General features: G+C 39.0%; 1 protein-coding gene and 1 long non-coding RNA gene across 2 annotated transcripts in view; one reads left to right on the top strand and one right to left on the bottom strand.

Moving 5' to 3' along the window:
• Positions 1-605: 605 nt before the first annotated feature.
• Positions 606-19,309, top strand: lta4h (leukotriene A4 hydrolase). Its single transcript, XM_088923976.1, has 19 exons — positions 606-764; positions 5,508-5,638; positions 5,990-6,110; positions 6,748-6,816; positions 9,572-9,676; positions 10,272-10,324; positions 10,949-11,021; positions 11,420-11,560; positions 12,157-12,180; positions 12,272-12,342; positions 12,855-12,966; positions 14,258-14,402; positions 14,839-14,942; positions 15,098-15,168; positions 15,608-15,662; positions 16,075-16,170; positions 17,021-17,103; positions 18,177-18,281; positions 18,741-19,309. Exons 1-19 carry the CDS (start codon positions 609-611, stop codon positions 18,877-18,879), a joined length of 1,854 nt encoding a protein of 617 aa, XP_088780102.1. The 5' UTR covers positions 606-608; the 3' UTR covers positions 18,880-19,309.
• Positions 12,294-22,531, bottom strand: part of LOC148829719 (uncharacterized) — a 16,793-nt gene continuing 6,555 nt past the window's right edge. Inside the window, exon 3 of the long non-coding RNA XR_016091491.1 lies at positions 12,294-12,310. This is a non-coding gene — a long non-coding RNA (uncharacterized LOC148829719). The remainder of the gene's footprint in view (positions 12,311-22,531) is intronic.

Below are 22,531 nucleotides of genomic sequence, written 5' to 3'. Positions count from 1 at the left end.
GCAGTTTATAACATACATTTTCGCTTTTCAGCACCAACCGTACTGGTTATACAGTATTTTTCTTGGTTTGTTTTTTGCTTTTCCGATGATAATTAGTTAACTTGTGATTAATGGTTCATTAAGTAGCGCCTTCTTTCTGCTCTATGACAGCTTGCATAATTGATCGATGTAACTACCAAGCCTAACCTGCGGAGATGTCTAGACTCTCTCTCTTTCGTTAACCAATGTCAATATTATAAGCAACGATTTCAGTTCAAGACAAGAGACGTCTGTCAAAAACGTTTAAAATTAACCTAAAAGAAGCGAGTTAACGACTTATTTTTAACGACTAATAATGTTGAGTTCCACGCCTCGTTAGGTACAAACACCGATCACGCACATTTTGAACTACGTTCAAAATCCAGACACCGTCCTTCTGTGGGACAATCGCAGCAATGCTGCTCCGGCGTGACCGACGTTTGACCTGGGTAATGTAGTTTACTACAGCCTTTAACCTTTTCCACTGCGTGATTAAAAAACTACAATACCCATGAGCCTCATGACAATGCAAAACACGTGGGTATAGTGGCTATAAGTGTATGACCGGTTTCTGGACTGATAATTGAACCATGGCTTCTGTTGTAGATCCTAGCTCTAATGCTTCTATCTCTAAATGTATCACAAAGCACTTGAATCTGCGATTTCATGTTGACTTTGACAGACATGTCATTAACGGGAACGTTGCCTTGACTATAGAGGTACTGGAGGACAAATTTTCAAGCCTGGTAAGTTACTGATTTACTGCTGTTTTGTTACTAATAATTGTGATTAGTCATTCATTCTCCTATAAATACACACAATAGCTGTGATCGGGCTGTTTACGTATTTATATTGCCAGTTATTCCGATGCGAAATTAACTTTAGCTCGATAGAATACCCCACCTGATTTTAAAATGCTTGGTGTTTTGTATTGTTTTTTTTTAATGAAATCATTTGCTACTGTTAACCTGTTGTGGTCTACACCCAAAGTCAGAAAGCAGTGATTTCTTTGTTGTCTTTCTTCAATAAAAAGTAGTTTAACATATCCCGACGGTGTCAGAATGTTGTCATTGTACTCCACCCTGCGTCCATAGTGCAGTACAGTAGAGTACCGTACAGTAAAAGCAGAGTTGGGGGGAGAAATACAATACGGGCGGAGAAATGGGGGGACAAACGTGAGACGGTGGGGAAACAGTCCACAGGCGGGACCGAAGTAATCGTATTTCTCACTGACAGGTTAAGCTTTATTTCAGATAGTTGTACACAACTTTACTGGGTTACTTTCAATTATGCACTTTTCAGATAATGGCATTTCGCTTGAGCGCGTAGAACTGTTCTTATAGAGTGACTGTAAAATTTGTCAAACCCATCGATCTGATATTTATTCATTTTTATTTCATGTGTATAACGGTACAGCTGCTAGTCTCAGGTGTAATCCTTTCCCTAACAATACTGGAAGCAATTATAGCGGTTGCTGTAGTGATTGCTGTTCTGTTTTGAAATTGTATTGGATGTGCATCACCTCGGAACATTGAGCGATGTGAAGGTGCACCCACTACAAAGTTGGCTGGGACTTCCAAGATCTCTTTTCCTTGACCGAGAGAGCTTATATATGCAGTTACAAATTTGCAGGCAAGTATGCCAAATAACTATCATTTAGTTATTGCTTGAAGTATGATTACTCATTAACCACCGCTCCTCATTTATTTTATTAATGACTTAACACAAAGACTAGAGTAGGTCGGTAGATATTCTGAATACATAGAAATATTTTAAATGCGACACAAAGTTTTACATTTAAGAAACATACCAAGTCCATCGGTAAGTACACAAACGTTAACAGTTTATGAGCTATAGACTGACAGCTTGTCATGCTGGTTTTATATGTTAGTTATTAATACATTTATAGTCGATTCTTTCTGTATGCTGTACAGAGTTATCGAATGTTTTAGGACCTTTCGGATTTTTGTTCCAGCCTATAGCGTGCTGTATTCACTGTGTACTGTATGTAGTCATTTTAGAATCGACTAAAATTATTATTTTGTTATATCCATTTGGAATCGCCAAATTGTGTGTTTTTCACGTCTCGGCTCTCGGCTACTAACTGTGCAACCGCGCACAGGTGAACTAGAGGAAACAAGGCAGATACACCATGGAAAGGACGCCAGTCCACCAATGGGCAGACACAGACACACACTCAAACCAAGGCCAATTTTACCAGAAGCCAGTTACCCGTCCAGTATGTCTTTGGATTGTGGGAGGAAACTGGAGCACCCATAGGAAACCAAACAAACAAGGGGAGAACATACAAACTCCAAGTTTTGTAAAAACTGGTCCTGGTGTGAGTGTGTGTGCCCTGCAATAGACTGGCATCCCATCCAGGGTGTATCCTGCCTTCCTTGCTGAGTTAGGCTCTGACATTGCTGGAGACCTTGTATTGTATAAAATAAAGCAGTATAGAAACATGGATGGATGAGTATATACATATACATATACAGTATAGTATATTGCATCAGAAGGGTTACTCCTAGATTCTTTTAAAATCAACAGGATTAAATTAAGATCTGAGAGACAATCAAAGTACATGCCCAGGCTCCATCAATGGGCTTCAGAACATCTTCTACTCCAGCCATCTTCCAGCTACAGCTACTTTAGTTCCCCTGTGCTTAATTGAACTGAACAGTAAGATCTGAAAAAAAGTTAACATTTCAGAACACAGACCATAACTGCTTAGAGAGAGAGATGAAATCTTAGGTAAGGATATAATGTTCTATCCATTTGGCATTTGCAAATAAATGATTTATAGTTTCAGTAAACCTCACTGGACCTTTTGTTGGATTGAACAAAGTACACGCCTCATGGCTGATCGGCGGGTTCTGTTACAAAACCCCAAGATACAGTTGCTTTGCACCTTTGAGAAACTTGTAGAACTGAAGAGGCTTGAAGAGGTTTACGGTGGCTCAGTAAATTTAGAATGAGGGTTGATTGTCGTCTTATCCAGAGACAGGCAACCCTGTCATGTCTTAAAATGACTGTGCATAGCAGTCCTGAGTGCATAGTCCCTCTCATTAATGCCCCTACCACTGTTTGCAGCTTCTGCTGTGGTCAACGTTCTGAATCCTTGAAATAAGGGAAGTGCAATTCGGGGAGTGTGAAATACCTTTCGCTTCATTTTGCACAATTCAGGGTGCTTATTGCATATCTGGACTTTGGTGTGACAAGTTGTAGCTTGTGACCTCTCAGTCTGATAGTGAGTGCTGACTTTGGATGAGATCTGACTGCTATAAATTGTACTACGTGTAAATGTTTGACTTGGAGGACAGTTTGTGCATGCGGTGCAGTGCCTTTGGAAATGATACAGGTGGTGGTAAAAACACCTGTACTCTGGAGACAGCTGGGTGTGTTTTGCCTCAGTTCAGTAGTATCAGCAAGTAATAGCAGCAGGGCTACTGTTTGCATAAAAGCAACCACCAGTGTGGTGTCAGAAATACAGTTTGTAACACTTGGTATCACTTGGTCGGTAACACTGTTGGTAACACTGGCTGCAGCTCATCATTTGATGGATTTGATAGACTTGATACTTCTCTTTTAAAATGCATTTTTCTTTCGCAAATTGGTTTTTCCTTCCTTCTTTGTTTCTTTAATTCCTCTTTTCTTTTCTGCACTTAAAACAGATTGAACACTCAATCCTTTGTTTATAGTGTTTCCAGGATGAATTAAGTAAGGAACACTGAAGAAATGTACAGTACTTTATCGCTACTCCTGCAATTTTTAACTTTTGAGTTTGGGTACTGTCATCAGAATTCCGTATTATATTCCTAATTTAGAATTCTTGTATCTGTGGTTACAAATTTTAATATAGTTCAGTCTACAAGGGTTTTTTGTTCACAGTTTACTAGGTAAGATGCATATATTCTCCTACATAAAGGGATTGTATAAAGCAAGGAATGATAAACCACTCATGCTACTATTTGGAATAGTATCGGTTTGTTCAGTATCATGACCATCAAAATTTAAATTTAAGACTTTTTAATCTGGAATTTTTTTGTTTTTTTTTAATCCTTTATACTCTTCAGTCCAATATTTGGTCATTTTGCTATTTATATGTAACAGTCTGCAGCTGCTTACTTTAAATTGCATCTGTTGGTCAAGGCTTCTGTTTTATCTAAATCTTTTAAAATCTCATCTGGATCTTCTACAGCAGTGGTTTCTGACCCTGGTCCTGAAGGAACACAATGCAGGTTGAATTTATTCTGTGCTTCCAACAGAAATTTTAAACCATCCGTTGCCTACTAATTTCGTATCTATTATGTATTCTTTACCATCACTCGGTGTTAGTCATGTTTCAGGGACTTTGATCACATAAGAATTGTCTGCCAATTTAGTAGCCTCTATTTCTGGAATGTGTTTCACAATATTACTCCTGGTATCTTGCCATAAGCACTTAATTACCTTGGGCCTAGATATTGTGTTTTGCCTCTGGGTTTGCTCTGCTCCCTTTCTCTTTAGCAAATTCTCCCTCCCTCCATTCATGCATCACAGACATCAGAGGCAGACTATGGGTTTGCCATGATCACAGTGCTTACTCACTCACAATGCTCAGTCTGCTTGTTGCTAAACTGCAGGCAGGCAGTTTCCCAGTCCACCCAGACAGTACTTAGACGGGTGTTTTACTTGTGATCCTGCTCACCTGTGATCAGTTTGCCAAGGAACCCCCTAAGCCCAGATTTGAACTTCTAGACAATAGGATAACATCATTCATCATATGTGCATTTTATCTGCTTAAATTCACATCTTACAGTTGACATTTTCTGTTAAGAAAACAAATCAAAATGCATGCATACATTTTGGGAGGTCAAGGAGTATACACATTTTTGTGTGTATTGTATTTCCATTAATTTAGGGAATTCATTAAAATGGTAAAAACACAAAGTTATGCAGTACAAATGTAATGTACTCATCCTTTCCAATGGATTCTTGACTCAAAGACCTTGGAGATCAATAAAGTTATAGCTAATGGGCTAAAGGTTTCTTAAACAACTTCTTGAAACAAAGCACATTTATTATTTCCTTCTTTGATCTTTACAATCATTATTCCTTTTCGGGTTGCTGACATCAGTGTTTTTAGATGCTCGAGCTCTACAGTTGTTCAAGACCTGATGCAAGGGCAAAGTTTCCTGTTTTCTACTGTGCACACAGAGTGATTATGTTTCAAGGACTTTGATCGTTCGTGATTGAAATTAATCCACGGTCATTACAGTTGCTGAGTCGACAATTTGAGCTTTCATCTTATCGATACGACTTTGTCACCACTGACTCGTAACTATCTTCGCTATCGGTATTTTTTTAGGTGGAAAGCAAAACCAAACCACACAGCGTATGTGTTTTTTTCATTTTTCATATGTGTATGTATTTATTGAAGTGCATTTTGACTTGTGAAACTCATGAAAATTGCAGTTGCATTAGCTGTGCTCATCGTTTTTCCACAGGTTCTTGACACAAAGGACTTGAAGATCAATAAAGTCACAGCTAATGGACAGGAGACCAAGTTTTCTCTGGGGTCCCCGCACAGGTTTAAGGGCTCGGCTCTGGAGATCAACCTGCCTTTCGAATTGTCCAGGTAAGGCTTTATGGATTCCACTGCCCTGTAGCTTAAAATATGACGCTATTTCAGGCCGGGTTGACAAAGTCTACACTACAGTATGTGCTTCCCTTTTTGTAAGCAGAACCCTATAGGGCTTTAAAAAGGTAAACAACTGCAATATTAGAAAGAAATTACAGTTATGAAGTGAAATTAATTTGCAAGTTTCAACCCTTTATTGAAAAACGGATAATTATAAAAAAAAAAAACACTCCTCTCCACCACAGTTCTGCAGTCTTGTCTGCAGGTCTCATCGAAAAGCCTTTTTCAGTGGGACACACTGTGTGTCTGTGTCCCCGGGCTGGAATGTTTTCTCTGTCTCTCTCTCAGGGGCCAGCATGTCATTATCGAAGTGTCTTATGAGACCTCACCCAAAGCCTCCGCGCTGCAGTGGCTCAGCCCAGAACAGACTGCTGGCAAGAAGCACCCCTACCTCTTCAGTCAATGTCAGGTATCACAACCAAACCCCTGCCTTATCACAGCGGGGTGGACAAGCTCGTGTTGTTTTTACATGTAGTAAACCCTCCTTATATGGGCTCTTTCCATTCTTTGAAAACGGGCTTATCAGCTGAAAACGGAAAAGAAAAATTGACAAATTCTTGTGTAACAGAAATTAAATTCCGATTACTTCCCCTGCTGTAATTGCTAATTGGTTCCAGAACATAAAAATGTTCCCTTCAACACCCAGACTTTATCTTAATACAGCACAGAACAGTACCTAAGTATGAAAGCAACGCTCCTTGTTAATTATTCCCATAAGATGCTTAGTCAAAGGTTGATGCAGAAACAATAGGTAGGTAACAAAGTTGATACAGACCTACAAACGAAAATGTGTTGAGATTTTTAACTGTTTAGCTTGGGAGGAGAAGAAGATTAATTTCTCATGATAAAATACAGTAGTCATATGAAATGTTTACCTCTCTGGGGAATGAAAGCAAAAATCCCCATGAGTAGAAATAGCTCTGACATATCCTCCTGTCTAGAAAAACAGCATAAAAGCACAGTATTGTAAAGAAATGGACAATGTCTCTCTTTGAGTTTAATTTTCTTTCTTTACTTTTCATTTTGTTTTTCATTTTGTTGCTCAGGCTACCCACTGTCGAACCATGGTCCCCTGTCAGGATACACCATCTGTGAAAAGCACCTACTATGCTCAGGTACGTTGTTTTAGAATGGGCATCCCCTTGGCATACAGTAGTGTCACTCCTGTGTGAATGTTGTTTTACTTATGTTCACCTGCCTTCAGCCCAATATGCATTGCCAGTTAATGTAAAAGTTGTTTAATTTAAAAATAAATACACCGTATTATTTTTCTGAAACCTGAAATTTTCAGTACATATGCATAAATGGTTGCGTAACATTGGTACACAAAAGTATTTTTATGTTGTCTCAATTTGGTTGTATAGATCATAGAGGTTTCTAGTTAACAAGGGTTTAGCAATTCTGCAGCATTTACACTTTGCTTCCCTGTCTAGCACTGCTAACACTACTGAAACCACTTCCTCTGTATGCTTAACAGAAAAGGCATCACAATTCAACTACTGTACATGCAGCACAACTGTGTTACACAACAGTGTTACAAAAGCAAGGGGCACTTCTTCTTAAAGAATGTTTTACTGGTTAGGTTTTAGAATCCTTTTCTGGTGACAAACAAAATCCTTTTCTTTTGCCTCAGCTAATGATTTATAGAAGTCTCACATATGGAGTTAAGAGATGGAAGCAATTTCTTTTTGTGTCCTCTAGTATTTCTTTAGCTTTAATCTAAATAGTATATTATTGAGGATTTGTGTTAATGAGGGGCCCCAAACCAAAGATATTGCAACATGCGTGCAGACACTCAGAAATGTGCAGATATCAGCAGCACAAGAGCTTATTTTAGTTTGCAGTTACAACTGCCAGCTTTAAAGAAGCTCAGTTTACTCTGCACTAAAACCTTCTGCCCTGAAACACTGGTACTCTTGCCTCTGGATCTTTCTTCCATTGTTATCCTGCTTACTTTCATCTAAATGTTGGGCAAGACAGTTTAAAAGGTGCTGTGGTATGGATAATATAATGAAATATAATCTATTGAAACTTATCAGATATTACAAGGTTTAAGTTGTCTGCTCCCCCAACTTTCTTTCTCTGATAAATTTTAAATTAAGATAGGGCAGTTCTTCCAAACAGTGATGGTCCATCCAAGAGTTCACAGAAATATATACAGCAGTCTCATCTGCACAACCTTCTTATTGCTGTAAGGCAGAAAATAAAAATAAAACAAGTAAACCCATGATTCTGATTATTACACTGAAATTAAGAAATGAATTAACCAATGCCAACAAACAAATTGCACATGTTGTTCTCAGTGTTAAATACATGTCATTTCAACATTTGTAAAAATACTCAACTTAGAAAGAGACGTCCAGGTATTGGTAGGTCTTAATTTAGGGGTATAAAAATGCTGTAACTCAAAAACGTGTAAATTTAAAATGAATTTCCCATAAGAATGAATGTAAATGGAAGAGAGGGTGTTCTGGGTTTGAGCCCCTAAATAAAAACCGTTCCACACACCCTTTCATGCATGTTTATATAGTGGTATTAAAATAACAGCTGATATTTGTTAATGTCTAATAATTTCATATAATATGCGAGTTGGAGACTAAAGTGAGTGGCAGGTCATGAATGGTGTGGAAAATGCATGCCCACAGACACATCTGGAGTGTGCAGCTTTCTTCAGCCCTCTGTCACTGAGGCTTTTAAACACCATTGTTTCAAAACCGTTCTATTGCACGATGAAACCCGACGAGCAGTTGTTTTTTAAAAAAAACATTTTAGTTACAAGTTGGTTGTCATGAATTTCATTTTTTAAGAGTTGTTGATGCCGTTTTTATTGATTTTTTTATATTAGGTTAATAAACATAAGGCTAAGACAAAGACATTTGATAGATTTGTTTAGTAAGGGCGAGACGATGGGAGATGTCTCTGTGCTCTTTCAGGCACCATTCAGAGACTGCCCAGGTCACTGCGTATGGTCCAAGTTACTGTAAGCCTCTCGGCAACGTGCAGCTGGGTACTTGCAGAGTATTCAAACACTCAGTAAAGTTGCCCATTCCTGGTCATTCCCAAGCATGCTGAAGTGAGAACTACAGTAATTTGTATAACAGTATATGTTTTTGAGGTGCGTTAAATCAAAAACATGCAAAAAGAGTGCATAATTTGAGAATTTCCTGTATGTGGCGACACCTTAAAGGATATTTTATTGTTGGTTTAACTGAGGTAGTAACATTTTTCAAGATATGCTGTGCTTGCCATTACTGTACTCAAATGAGGTCCGTAATGTACAGTATGATATACTTCTATAATATATACTGTAACAATCTTGATTTCAGCTCTTGTAACTGCAGGAGAGTCTTTCAAGGTCTGCGTGTTGCTCATGAATCTAGGCTTCCTGTGCTTGCAAGACTTGTACTTTAGTCCTTTAAAGAGTCTTCATTAATAATAACCAAACCAGAGCAGAAGGCTTGTCACCCTGGACTTTACCAAGAGATAAGAGAGGTTGTGAGCAGGAAGTGGCTTCACAGCACATATTGCTGAGCCTGGTGTTCAGAAGTTTAATGTTGGGGGACAGCAGCAACGCATTTCTAAAAGGATTGCGGTGAACCAGCTTCCATAAAACGATCTGAAAATGCATTCCAGAGTTGAATAACTCTCCTCTTTTTTTTTTCTAAGCCCTTGTATTCAGGATGGGAATACAGGATGGTTAGAGCCTGGAAGAAGAGAGAGGTTTTGGTTTGGTTTTCCCTGCTTTGTAAATACAGCTGCCCTTCTAATTTTGTACCTCAATAATAAGCTCAATAAAAAACCTCAATCTCCTCTCGGACCGTGTGAGCGTGTCCTGTCTTCCTCACCGGCCCTGGCTTGTCTCCTCACCAGGTGTCCGTCTCCAAGGAGCTGGTGGCGGTGATGAGTGCTGTGAGGGATGGGCAGGACGCAGACCCTCTTGACAGCAGCAGAATGGTCTATCGCTTCAGGCAAGCGGTGAGTGTCAGGCTTGTCCTTCACCCTGAGCTTATCAGTGATGCTCTACAGGAGCAATGTCAGACAGCGCTGTTTCTAACAACATGTGAGCAGTTCCAATGGAGCCTGTCCCTTCCACCAGTCAATGTCGCAGGCGGACACTAGAGTGTGTGTCCAATCCACATGTCCTGCATGGAATAGGTCAGGAGATGTCCATGCCTACACATCAACATGAGTAAACCCATCTTTCTCGTTGACTGTAACAAACAAAATATTCCAAACAATTTCAGATGCTACTGCCTTTAGGGGTCCTGTCTGTTGTAACATTTCAGAAACCAAAGTTAGCGCTGATCCAAGAGTTTCCAAGACCAGTTATCTTACTCGACTGCAGTATAATGTGGCTCAGTTTCCTGTATTACCAATGCTGTCCGTGTTTCAGAAATCTGCTGCCTGTAGTATTTACAAGATTACATTAGGCTTTTACACTCAAAGCTTAATCCATTGCTTATCAAGCCTGCAACAGAAAACTCTTAAGAAAATACTTGCACACAAGCATTCAAGCCACACTTGCTTCGTTAAGCATCATTAAAATCTGTATTATCCCCCAATTTTACAGGTTGCCATGCCTTCTTATTTGATTGCCATAGTAGTTGGTGCTCTGGAGAGCAGGTAACTTTTTTTTTTTGGTAGTCTACACCTTGCATTTGTTCACTCTTGTTAAGATAAGCTATGTGTATTCTGTATTTTACTTATTATATAACATGGATTTTATGCTGGAGTTTGAATACTTGAGTCGGGTCCCCTCGTAGGCTTCCGTTTCAGATGAAAAGATTCAGTTATCTTAGCTATTTTTCAATACATGCAAGTCAAGCCATCAACTGCCACAAGTGGAGTTGTTTAGCAGTTAAGTACTCCTGCCCAGACCATGATACTTGGACCTCTCCAGTGAATGGCCTGTTGTACATAACAGTTATTCAATCTTATGCATGTCTCCACCACACTTGCTGATGTCCATCGTGGTGATCTTCACAAAACATTCCTTCTCCTCTAAAGAGGACTTGAGATCCCCACTGGTGACTCCTCCTGAAGTGACACACACATGCCGATGGCATTGAAACGTTTTTTTAGATTAGATTCAGGGCATCTTGAACTACACTAGTCAGAGAATAGTTTTTATTGTTATTGTGCTAAGCTGAAAAAAAAGCCTTGCATTTTAGGTACATCTTCCATAATATTCAGTAAGTTTTGAGAAGCACTGAGTGATGCTCTAAAATGATGTCTGGTTGTGTTCAGAGAGATTGGGCCGAGAAGCAGAGTCTGGTCAGAGAAGGAGGTAGTGGATCTGGCGGCCTACGAGTTTGCTGAGGTGAGTTGGTGCTTCGTTGGTTTGTAGACTTTTCTCTCTCCCTCATGCTGGTTTTTAGATGGTAGCCACTTTCTGCAGTGCCCTGCTTCTTATCAGCAGAGTCCCCTCGGTATGGTTTCCTCAGGGACGTAGACTCATTGCCACTGGGTTCAGCAGCGTACTTCCTGTGGCCAACAGTTAATCGCTTCTGCTCAGCTCATCTTTCACTCGCACAGATCTTCACCGTCGGTATACGGCTTCTAGAAAACTGACATGGAAATCCTTGCTACCATTGAAGCTTTGAAATACTGCAGCCCGTAACTCAAACAACAGAGGGGTTGAGAAAAATCATTTTGAAGGGGTTGTTGCCATTGTCACGCATTAACATGCCCTCGGTTCTGCTCTTCCTCTTCTCCCAGACTGAAGCCATGTTGAAGATTGCAGAGCAGCTGGCAGGACCTTATGTATGGGGTCAGTATGATGTCCTTGTGCTCCCTCCTTCCTTCCCTTATGGGGGCATGGAGAACCCCTGTCTGACCTTCGCCACCCCAACTTTGCTGGTGAGCCTGGATGTTTCTTGTTACTTCCTTGTACAGTACGTTCAGCTTCATCGGTTTGCTTGCAACTCCATGAATGTTGATAGCGTCATTGTTTCCATGGAAGCCAGATTCTAGCAAACCATGACTTGGCATGTGACCTCTGACCTTTTGTAAAGGTGACATGCAAAATCTTAAAACTCTTTACATAGTGTAGATGGAGCTGAGGTCATATTGGAATTGTAGGAACTCATATGCACTCAAAAAGAGTTCTTATTCATAAACCTTGATCTCTCCATGGTCAGATGCCAACCTGTTACAACAATAAGGAGTGTGTTAGTTTGGCTTTGATGACCACTGTTTCCAGCTATATTTCGCAGGGTTTTTATTTCTCAGTTATTCCAAAGTAACATCAGTCATTCCAATACATTTTAGTACAAATCCGGCAAGGTGACATTCAGAACAAAGAAGACTTGCATAAACAGTGTGTTTTAATTTTTAACTTTCCCTTGATTTGTAAGAACAAATAATTAAGTAAATCAAGTAATTCTGTTTGGCATAAATCTTGACATCTTCTTTTTGTCCAGGACTGTCCATGATTTCTGTTTTCTCTATTTTAGGCTGGTGACAGATCATTGGTTGGTGTAAGTTGCCTCACTCCTACCTGTATTTTGACTCACATTTTTATGTGTGTTCTCCTTCAAGGTTAACATGATGCTTTCTTCTCTTCCTTAGGTCATTGCACATGAAATCTCTCATAGCTGGACTGGCAACCTGGTGACAAATAAAACTTGGGAGCATTTTTGGTATGTTTTGAACAAGTGACTTGCAGTATATCAGTCTTTAACAGATACAGTGAGGTTTATCAGTAAATAAAGCTTAAAAAATCAGCTTTAGTGGAAGGTCTTGTTTGTCAAGAACGGGGCTACAGGAAAGTGTGTTGTCATCAGCCCTAGAAAGCAATAGTGGAAGTCGGTTTAAACAGATTTTGAGACTTAGTTATCTTTCACACTCACTGTCAATGCTGACAGATGTCATGTTGTACACTTTCACACTCGGTGTCAATGCTGTTAATGTTGACAGTTCACATTGTCAAGCTGAATCTTAAGCAAGGCTTTCAGAGCCCTGTCAAATCGAATCTAATAGTCATGTGTATCCAAAATTACCTGTCATTACTGCATTATGGTGTTTTCTGTAGATAATGCTGAGCTTGCTACAATTTTGAAAACCAAGAAGCAGACCGTCACTGTAATCACAGTAAAGTAGACCTTGTGTTGTAACATACCTTCCTGCTGAGCTGTGTTTATTTTAAACTCAGGCTGAATGAAGGCCACACCGTCTACCTGGAGCGTATGATTGGCAGCCGCATGGTGAATGAGCAGTTCAGGCAGTTCAAAGCGATAGGAGGCTGGAAGGAGCTTCAGGAATCGGTAAGATTTACTGTGATAGAGAACTCTACAGTTCAAGAGCGAAAAGTATTCATGTTTTATTATTACTTTTTTAAGTCATCTATGTAAATCTGTTTAGTTTGTTTTTAGATTTAGTATTTTATTTGTTTTTGAGATTTTTACACTATTTTTACTGTCCCTGTTTTACACCATTTTGACTATTTTCTCTTTATTTTTTTGCTGTTGCATCTATGTGATGCAAAGCTTAATTTTCAGGAAAAGCTTATTTTTAAATCTGAAGAAACTGTGCTGTCAGCAGCTCAGAATTTCTCAACCATTAAATGTAAATGAGTGCAAAAGTAGCGTGTTAGAAACTGATAATGAAGTGATATATTCTTATCATGGGGTGTTAAAACCACAGACTGGAATTATAATTCTTCAGTAGTTTCACTTCATCTTATTCTTGATCATATTTTTGCGGTATCTCATTTTAATAAACGTCTGCAATACTCCTCACTCAGTGTCATTCCTTCTTAACATCAGAATTCACAATTATAAACCATCATCTTATATTTTTTACATTTTATTTAACAGCTAATCTTGATATATCTGTATTTCATGATTCTGTAAAACAGTACAAGTCATTTTTTAGCTTTATGATGTATAAGGAGGAACAAATGACCTTCACGATGATGAGTCAAATTTGTTTCAAGATGTATAGTAGCTGGTAAAAGCAAAGTATTAGATTCCACATCCCTTCATTGTATATCTTGTGTTGTTTTGATTAAACACAAGATTAATAAGATTAAAAACTTTAGTTCTTTTCACCCACACTAAGCTATACTAATTACAATAAAAGTTATTTATAGAAATCGCTAGCTACAACTTCCACAAAAGTTTAGATTCATGTGGGGGGAAAAAAAAAGTATTTTTTACATTAAGTTATTTTTGGTATTGATGGTACAAAAACATTCAAAATTAAAAGGGCATTCCTAGTAAAATTAGACCGGGCCCTGCTTGTTGTTCTGAGGGTCATTATTTCAAAATTCTTGTTATTCATAGTTTTCAAAAGATATGAAATGTACAAAACAAAAAAGTACAAAAAAAGGTTATCAACAAAATGGGTTATAAAAGCTGTATGAAAGCTGCAAACTTTACATTGAAAAAGTGTCTCTATTTCTCACGTTTTAAAGCCTGCATGTGACCTATGTAGAAGCTGTGTGACTATTTAATTTCAGGGGTCTTCCTATTTCCCTGTGTTCTGTTCACGTTGAGTATGTGTAAGTTAAGAGCAGATTTGTATCTCTGTGATCGGAATCTTTCTGTGCTGCAGGTAAACACATTTGGAGCCAATAATCCTCTGACAAACCTTGTCCCTAATCTCCACGAAGTGGACACAGATGAGGCCTTCTCTTCAGTCCCATATGAAAAGGGTTTTGCTCTTCTCTACCATCTGGAAGAGCTCATGGGAGGCCCAGGTAAAACTGCAGAAAATCTGTTTCGGGACTCTTGAGGGACTTTGTCATGTTGTCATTTCTGCTCATAAAGTAATAACCGTCTGGTCTTTTGCTGTGTGGTGTTCTAAATATTAATGCCCAGCAGCGCCAAAGTTCAGTTTGATTAGCTGCACTTCACATTTTCAGTATATGCTTGGAACTTGTACTGCTGCAGTTTGTAGATGCCCCTTGAGATGTTCATGAAATTCAATGACTATTTAGTAAACCCTATCACTTTTTTTTCCTGTTCAGATGCTCCATATTGCTCAAATCTGGGAGTCTTGTGAATTGTGATTTTATACTCAGCTAGCTAATATTTTATGGACTACTGTGTCAGTGTGATAGCTGTTAGCGTAGCAGTGCCAGGATGATGTATTTGAAGATTGCAGGAGATCATTGGCATTTTGGCTTTTACCAGAGGTATTCATGGGATTCATCAAGTCCTACATTCAGATGTTTGCCTATAGCAGCGTCACCACTGATGCCTGGAAGAACTACCTCTATACATATTTCAAGGACAAGGTAAACCTTTACAACGCTTCAACTAATGCATATATATAAAAAATCAGTTGGCTTTAGTTGTCTGACTCTGAATTGATCATGGCCTGCGTAGATATTCTGTATAGAGAAGTTTAAGCAGCTGTGTAGCTTATAGTTTGTTTAAAATATTTTTGCAGGTTGATATTCTCAATAAGGTAGACTGGAATGGCTGGATGCACACCCCAGGAATGCCTCCAGTAAAAAATCAGTACGTACAAATGATTTTGGGTAAAATTTTTACACACCTCTAGATTTCTTCTGTAACACTATTTTGCTTATTATCCAAGGTTCACCTTGCTAAAATATTTTCTTATAACAAAAGGATAAACTGATGCTGTAAATGCTAGTGAAAGATTCTTTTTTCTACAAATAGTAAATATATACCGTTGTACAGAAAGCTGTTTTTAACGTCAGCAGATTGAATAAGAAAGAAAACACGTATTCCCCCTTTTAAATGGGGTGTAGAGAAACACTTGGTTGGATGAAAAACTCAGAAGGTATTCATGTGTGTGTGTGCACCATGTGACAGATCCATCAGAAAAGTCTCACAAGATAGTCGAAGATATTACAGCAGAAAATTGATGATGCCACGATCTGTGAAGTGGGGAATGGGCAAATTGATTGGGTAAAATGCCTCTTCTTTACAGATATGACACGACCTTGGCTGATGTGTGCATAGCCTTGTGCCAGAGATGGGTTAAGGTTTGTGCAGCACTGTTTGCTTCTCATCTGTGAAATAGTCATGAATTAAAATTGTAAGGGAATATAGCATTCTTTTATGCATATTCTTTTCTGTTGTTTGTACACCTACGTAATGTGCAAGCCTTTAATAATGAAGGTTTATTGAACCAGATAAGTGAATGGAAAACAACTTTTTTTTTTCATTTACAACGATAAATAAACTGGTGTGTAGATGCACCAGTTTATACAGTAGGGCATTTTACTGGGACATGTCTTAAGTGAAGTACTTTCCCAGGGGTAACTACAGAAACATCTCGCCTGGGATTTAAACCTGTGACCTTATAGATACAAGTCTAGGTGTCTACTACATGGTCTGTAGAAAGAGGTGAATCCGTGAAAATCTTTATAACAGTGACAAATTCTTCTCTCCAAGGCAAAGGAAGCAGATTTGAACTCATTTACTGCAGATGATTTCAAGAAGTTATCGTCCCATCAAGTGATTGAGTTCCTGGCTCTGTTACTGTTGGAGGTAGGCCCAGGCCTCTGGTTATATCAACATGTGACAGATGTGTATGGTATATATAAAATTATAATTTTTTTTAAAAAAGGGCCAAAATTCCTGGTGTTTTCTTGAAGATTGTCTATTCTATTTGGGTTTAAAGGGTAACTGCAATGCCATATTTAGATTTCGGTAAGTAACATGTACACAGTAATGTGTAGAACTTCCAATTTACATTACAAAATAGACTAAATTTCCAGGTATGCGCATCGCCATATTCTGCAATTCAGAATGAGGCAACAAAACATGACGGTGACATGAAATGGCCCTATTGCATTGTAAACAAGCAGGCTCATGAATGCATCCCTTTTAATCCAATAGGAATATTGCTTTCGTCTTCGACACAGTTTTGCTGACAAATACTACTTGTTATCTTTACATACAGATCACATTGGAACATTTCTGCAGTGAAATATCTTCTGCACAGCCTGTACTTATTTGCTCGTACATCACACTAGTCACTACGGTGACTATTGAGCAGGAAGGGCTGCTTCACGTAGCAATTCTTGTAAACTCTCACTCTCAGCGGTTTGCAACAACATGGTGACTATCTAGTAGTTTCACAAAGGTCACGATTTTGTGCTTTACTCAAAATTTGTAAAATTTTGCGATGCTGTCAATTAATGTATTTTGTTACTTAAATGTAATGGGCCGTCGGAAAAAAAGGCTTTTTAGATAGGCATGTTTCTAAATCTTGAGTCTCGTAGTACACTTCAAGATTTTTGCAAGAACAAATTGAATGTAATGAATTGAATGTGTGAAAAGATTCCATCAAGTGTTTTAAATCTTGTTAAGTACTGCTCTATTTTGCTCATTTTAGGACCCACTCCCACTGTTGCACGTGAAGAGAATGCAAGAAGTGTACAACCTGAATGCAGTGAAGAATGCCGAAATAAGATTCAGGCATGTTTTTACACTATAATTACTTTTAAATCTCTCTAAGGTTTGTGTCACATTAATTGCTATTACAGCTCTGATGCCTGATGCCTGATGCCAGCTGTTGGACGTGATGAGTGAGCTTTGTGCACGGAAACCTTTCCATACGTTAATTGTGTAATTTTGTCAAAAAAACGTTTTGGATTTGATTTGAAAAACTGCCAATACATGTGCGCATGAATTCTGAAAAGAGATATGAAATTATACATTTTATATATGAAAAGATTATCTGAGTAAAATCTTGTGCTTTTATGACTATAGGATGCGGATGAAAAAGAGGATGCAAGAGATGAGAGCATGTTTGTCGTTTGAAATTTACACAATCATTTCCTGCTAAATGTATTTAAATATCAGCGGAAGGAAGGGGAAGGGAAAGTGGGCCCGTTGAGTGCTTACCGGTTCCATTTTTTCTTTAAAAAATGCCAGAGCTTTGTTACATTTCTTTTTTCGTCCGTGTTTAAAGAACTCTTGCAAGGTGAAATGTTAGAATTTCTGTAGCAACTGGTTTGGTGTTTCTCACGAAGATTATTTTGAGTCTTTGAGTCTTTGATTTACAAAATACAGCCTAGAAATTCCATCTTGTGTTGCTGCCCTTGAAATAAAAAATGGAAAAGCAAGTTGTATTGCGAGAGCCTGTCGGCCTCTAGTTAAGTGGTGATGGTTAGGGTGGGATGGCGTACCTTTGTGTGGCGGGAGAGAAGGCCTTGCAGGAACGGGGTGTCGTTGATTGAATAAAGCATTTCTCAATGGTACCGTGGTGGATTCCACAGCAGACGTGTGGACTCTCGTTTTGCCAGTGATGAGTCTAGGGCTCTGTCCTCCACCCTGAACTGCCTCACAAGATATTCAGCTTATAGACTTCATTTATTTTAAATGAACAAAGTAACATATTAAAGCTGAAATGTGTAGAAGTTAAGTAGAGTAAAGCCCTTGACATTATTCCTTGTCCAGTTAGATTTGCATTTATTTTTTCTGCTCATTCCAATATACAAGCTTTATTATTTATTCAATTAAAGCACCATGTTCTTGGCTGCTCACAGGTGGCTGCGTCTCTGTGTCCGATCCAAGTGGGAGGAAGCTGTTCCCCTGGCCTTCCAGATGGCCACTGAGCAGGGCCGCATGAAGTTCACACGACCTCTGTTCAGGTAATAAAGCGAACGGGCTATAACCCCATTTTATTCCATCCGTCCATTTTCAGACCACTTCTTCCAATTCAGGGACATAGGGGAGCCGGAATGTATCCCAGCCAACAACAAGCGCAAGGCAGGATACACCCTGGATGGGACACCAGTCCATCACAGGGCACACACAGACACAAACACACATGCTCACACCAGAGCCAATTTTCCCAAAACCATAATAGCCTACCAATATGTCCTGGACTATGGGAGGAAACTGGAGCACCTGCCTGAAACCCACACAAACCTGGGGAGAACATGCAAACTCCTCACAGACTGCATCCCAGGAATTGAAACTCGGGGGACCACTGTGCCACCGTGCTGCTCCCCTGTATTGCTTCTGCCTATTTATTAAAATCCTGCACAGTAAAATGCAGGACGTAATACTTTTGTGTGACTGCGTTTCCTGTTTTTGTGCGTTTTCAGGGAGCTGTACAACTTTGACAAGTACCGCGAAAAGGCAGTCAGCACCTTTCTCAAGCACAAGGGCTGCATGCATCCAGTCACTGCCATGCTGGTGGCGAAGGACCTGAAAGTCGAACCGTCGAAGAGCACAGCTTGCTAGGGAGCTTTGCTCTCTTTGCATTCGCATTCGCAGGCTTTCAGTGGGCTGTGCAGACACTGCTGTCAGGCTACTGTTAGGAAGAATTCAATAAAAAATAAAAATGTAGTCTTAATAATCAGAAAGAGCAAGCAAGCAATGCAGAAGCAGCTGATATTCAGGTACAATCACATTTTTCTTATAGCTTTGCAAGACGTGTCTTTGTGGAGGGAAACCTCAGACACGAAGTTTTTATTATTCCGAGAAGTGGAAGGTACATGAGCTGAAGGTTCATAATGTTTTTACATGAGATTTGCTTTTATAACTCAGACGAATCACCTTGAGCACATCCATCTAAAAGAAGAATACATTTTTTTCCGCAAAGAAATTCCCCTACATTGTCAGTCACTTGCTGTCTGCTTTTTTGTTATAATAAACATTAATTTAAAATGTTTTGAGTTCTTGCATCTTGCTTTGGTATCACTTTATACAGATTTTCTTTTTACAACACTTATCAAGATTAACAGAAGTGTTGCTGTATTTGTCCTACAGATACTCATTTCCTTTCCAGATGAAAAATGTTAAGCTCGTAGAACATTAAAAGGGACAAATTGGTGTCGGCAAAAATAACCGCAAAACTATACCAATCTGATGTTCAAAAACTCTCTGCAGAGTCTCTGCAGTTCCATGCAGCATATCTCAAAACCCGTTCTTTTCAGTGCAGACATCGGAGCCATATACTTGACATCACTGCAGCACTAAAGAGCTTTGAGTTGTGAACAACACACTCTTAGCGCACCTGGACAGGCACTGAAATTTAATGTAAAGAAGCTACTGCCTATTTGTACCATATTTAATCATTAAATATTTTGATATTCAAAGGTTTTAGACATTTAAATGTGACTCCCGAGTTCTCTTAAATAACCAGGAAGGCAGAAAAAACTCAATCAATACAGTGAAACATGTAAATATGAAATTTTAAACTGTCGTGTCTTTTAAACAATACCAAGATGTACCTTACATTAATACTGCTTCAACATATAGCGTTGCTTTTGTAAATAAAAGTAAGGATGACACTTTCTAAACTGAGGATGAGGTGGCAGATTCTTTTCTGAGGATGTTAAAACCACAAGTGCGCACCAGTCCTTGTACAAAAGTGCTTCGGAATGCGTGTTCTGTTTAGTTTAGTGATAGTGTGTGCTTAATAATATTTTAACAAAAGGGAGGATTTAACATACAGTAAATATTCAAATACAGGGATTATAAAATCAATCAGATTTAATTCCAGCTTGTTATGCAAGCAAAGAATAAAGTTTAGTTTCATCCCCTAATGTTCTACGATTCCAAGCCTTTTGCACCATGTGTGTTCTTTTTTCCTCTGTAGTATAGAGTAATAATCAGGACCAAACTTAGACAACACAAAGATTTATAAATCATTACCAGCACACTTTATACAGCTATACTATATTCCGGGGGTTTTCAGAATTCTTTAAACCTAAAAATTCCTTAACACACTAACAGGCAGGCGAGAGAAAACCTGCATCCTAACAAAAATGGGTCCTACTCTGGACTATGTCTCCCTCTCTAAAATGTGGATTCCAACAAGTGAATGGGAACCAACTTCTCTACCGTAGCAATACATCACTAAAACAGGAGATACATTTGTAGCCTGAGGATTCCTCAATATAGGAAATCAGAACTTCCTAAAATAAGACAGCAAGCTCTCTTGTAGTAATGCTCAGTATTTGGTACTCTTTATAGTGCTGAAATTACTGAACACAACTTGGTTCTAAGATTGATTGGACACAGGAGCTCTCCTGAGTATTTTGATTATCTCAATCTTGTGCTGGGTAGGCAAACATGTTGGAGCCAAAAGTTCTCTGACCAGAGTTTTATCGCTTGAGTTGGCTGTTCACAATGAAAATTTAAAATGTTCATATGGAAAAAGTGAGGTGCTGCAAATCATAGCAAAGAGAGGTTACAGAGCAGTATGATGTTTATGTACATGTAGGAACAATAAGCTATTTTATACTTCTAAAAAAATAAAAAATCTGTTGTCCTTGAGTTTCATGGTCTTTATATTTTTATATCTTATTTGAGATGTTTGAATTCTTGCCTCTTTCTACAGTATTTGCATTGTATTTCTTAAATAATATTTTGGTGATTTATTCTCTCGATGTTCTGCCTTAGATAAATAAAATAACGGTCTTAGCAGGAAAGAAAAATGCATTATTCCAACCCCTCTTGGAATAAATTTGCTCTCTAAAATGTTACACTGTTTCTGCTATAACAGTGGAAATTCTGTTTGCCTTCTTTGAAACTAAACTGTTGCAGTAGTTAGGAGCACATAACTTCAACAGGCACAACACAACTGAAGGTACGCAGATCTATTTTATGAAATGGGTCATGCTTAAGTTAATTGTCCACAAAATACGCATCACAGGAAATCTAGTTTTTCAAACTGTTCTCTAGAGTCAGCACCCATCGCTGGGAGGAAGGAAAACACTGGTAATCTAAATCAAATCACCATTTCAATAGCGGCTTTCGTGTGATGAAAAACCTTAGCGTGGTCCTGCACACAGTGTTATGGATGCTCTTGCAAGAGTGAAATGATGTTGGTTCATCCCCATGCTATTCCTGCACTGTAGCTTCAAACACATAGTCATCACTGAAATTCCAGGAACTCAGAGAACTGTCTCGGCTGGGCCAGACAGGTGAAAATCCAGCAGTGTGAGGTTGGTTAACACTTCAGTCCAGCTTCTGTCTCACCAGGTCACCTAGGACTGCTTTCCGCTCTGCAGCAGTGCACTCTTGTAGCACAGCGGCCTTATTTCCTGCACGGCTACAAGCACAGACCCCAGGGAAGTCGGGCACTTTGTGATTGACAAGTGGCTCACACTCCGTGTATCAGTATCACTCACAATAAAATTGTATTGCACCCGTTATGTGTTATTAGTGACGGCAAAATTCACTTTGTTGGCCGACATCCACATAGACAAATAGTTAAAGGAATAGATGGTCTGCTTGATAAGTGAATTTCACCAGCTTTTATAGAAAAATACTATATCATTCCATCCATGTTGTAACTGCTTCATCAAAGTGAACAAGGTGGGGTACACCCCGGGCAGGACACCCGTCCACTGCAGGGCACACACAGATACAGAGACGCACACACACACATCAGGGTCAATTTTCCCAGAAGCCAATTAACTTAGCAGTATGTCTTTGGACTGTGGGAGGAAACCAGAGCAGCCAGAGGCAAGCCACGCAAACACAGGGAGGACATACAAACTCCACAAGGCAGCAAGACTAATTACTGCACCCCTAAATTCGATGAAGAGGTTAGTAAATGGGGGTGGAAGACCTGTTCCTAATGTTTGGTGAATTTGGCTTCAATCACAGAGGGTTCTTACACAATAAGGTACAGTACATTGTTTCCAAGCCTGTGGACAAGGATTACTCTATCAAATTAGAACATTGTGTGAATGAGGTTGATTATTTCTTGCAAAAAACATAATGCTGTTTTTTTTTCTCTGCCAACCAAACCCTATGTAGATTAACATAATAGGGCAGTGAAATGAACAGCAAGACACAAATCAGAGGGCATGTGGAAGTGCATTCAAAACCAGAAACAGATACTTCTTTACCCAAAGGGTTGTGGGAGTAAGGACCAAGC

This window comes from Atractosteus spatula, chromosome 8 (assembly GCF_055471065.1).
Source record: "Atractosteus spatula isolate fAtrSpa1 chromosome 8, fAtrSpa1.hap1, whole genome shotgun sequence".
Taxonomy (NCBI): domain Eukaryota; kingdom Metazoa; phylum Chordata; class Actinopteri; order Semionotiformes; family Lepisosteidae; genus Atractosteus; species Atractosteus spatula.
The sequence above is the reverse complement of the archived record's forward strand: the minus strand, read 5'-3'. Positions and strand labels throughout refer to the sequence as shown.

Bases quoted from the DNA above. Each gene is read 5' to 3' on its own strand.
- lta4h (XM_088923976.1), top strand. From the start codon at position 609: ATGGCTTCTGTTGTAGATCCTAGCTCTAATGCTTCTATCTCTAAATGT. The intron at 5,639-5,989 runs GTAAGGCTTTAT...TCTCTCTCTCAG, and splicing joins CTGCCTTTCGAATTGTCCAG to GGGCCAGCATGTCATTATCG. The intron at 9,677-10,271 runs GTGAGTGTCAGG...CCAATTTTACAG, and splicing joins TCTATCGCTTCAGGCAAGCG to GTTGCCATGCCTTCTTATTT.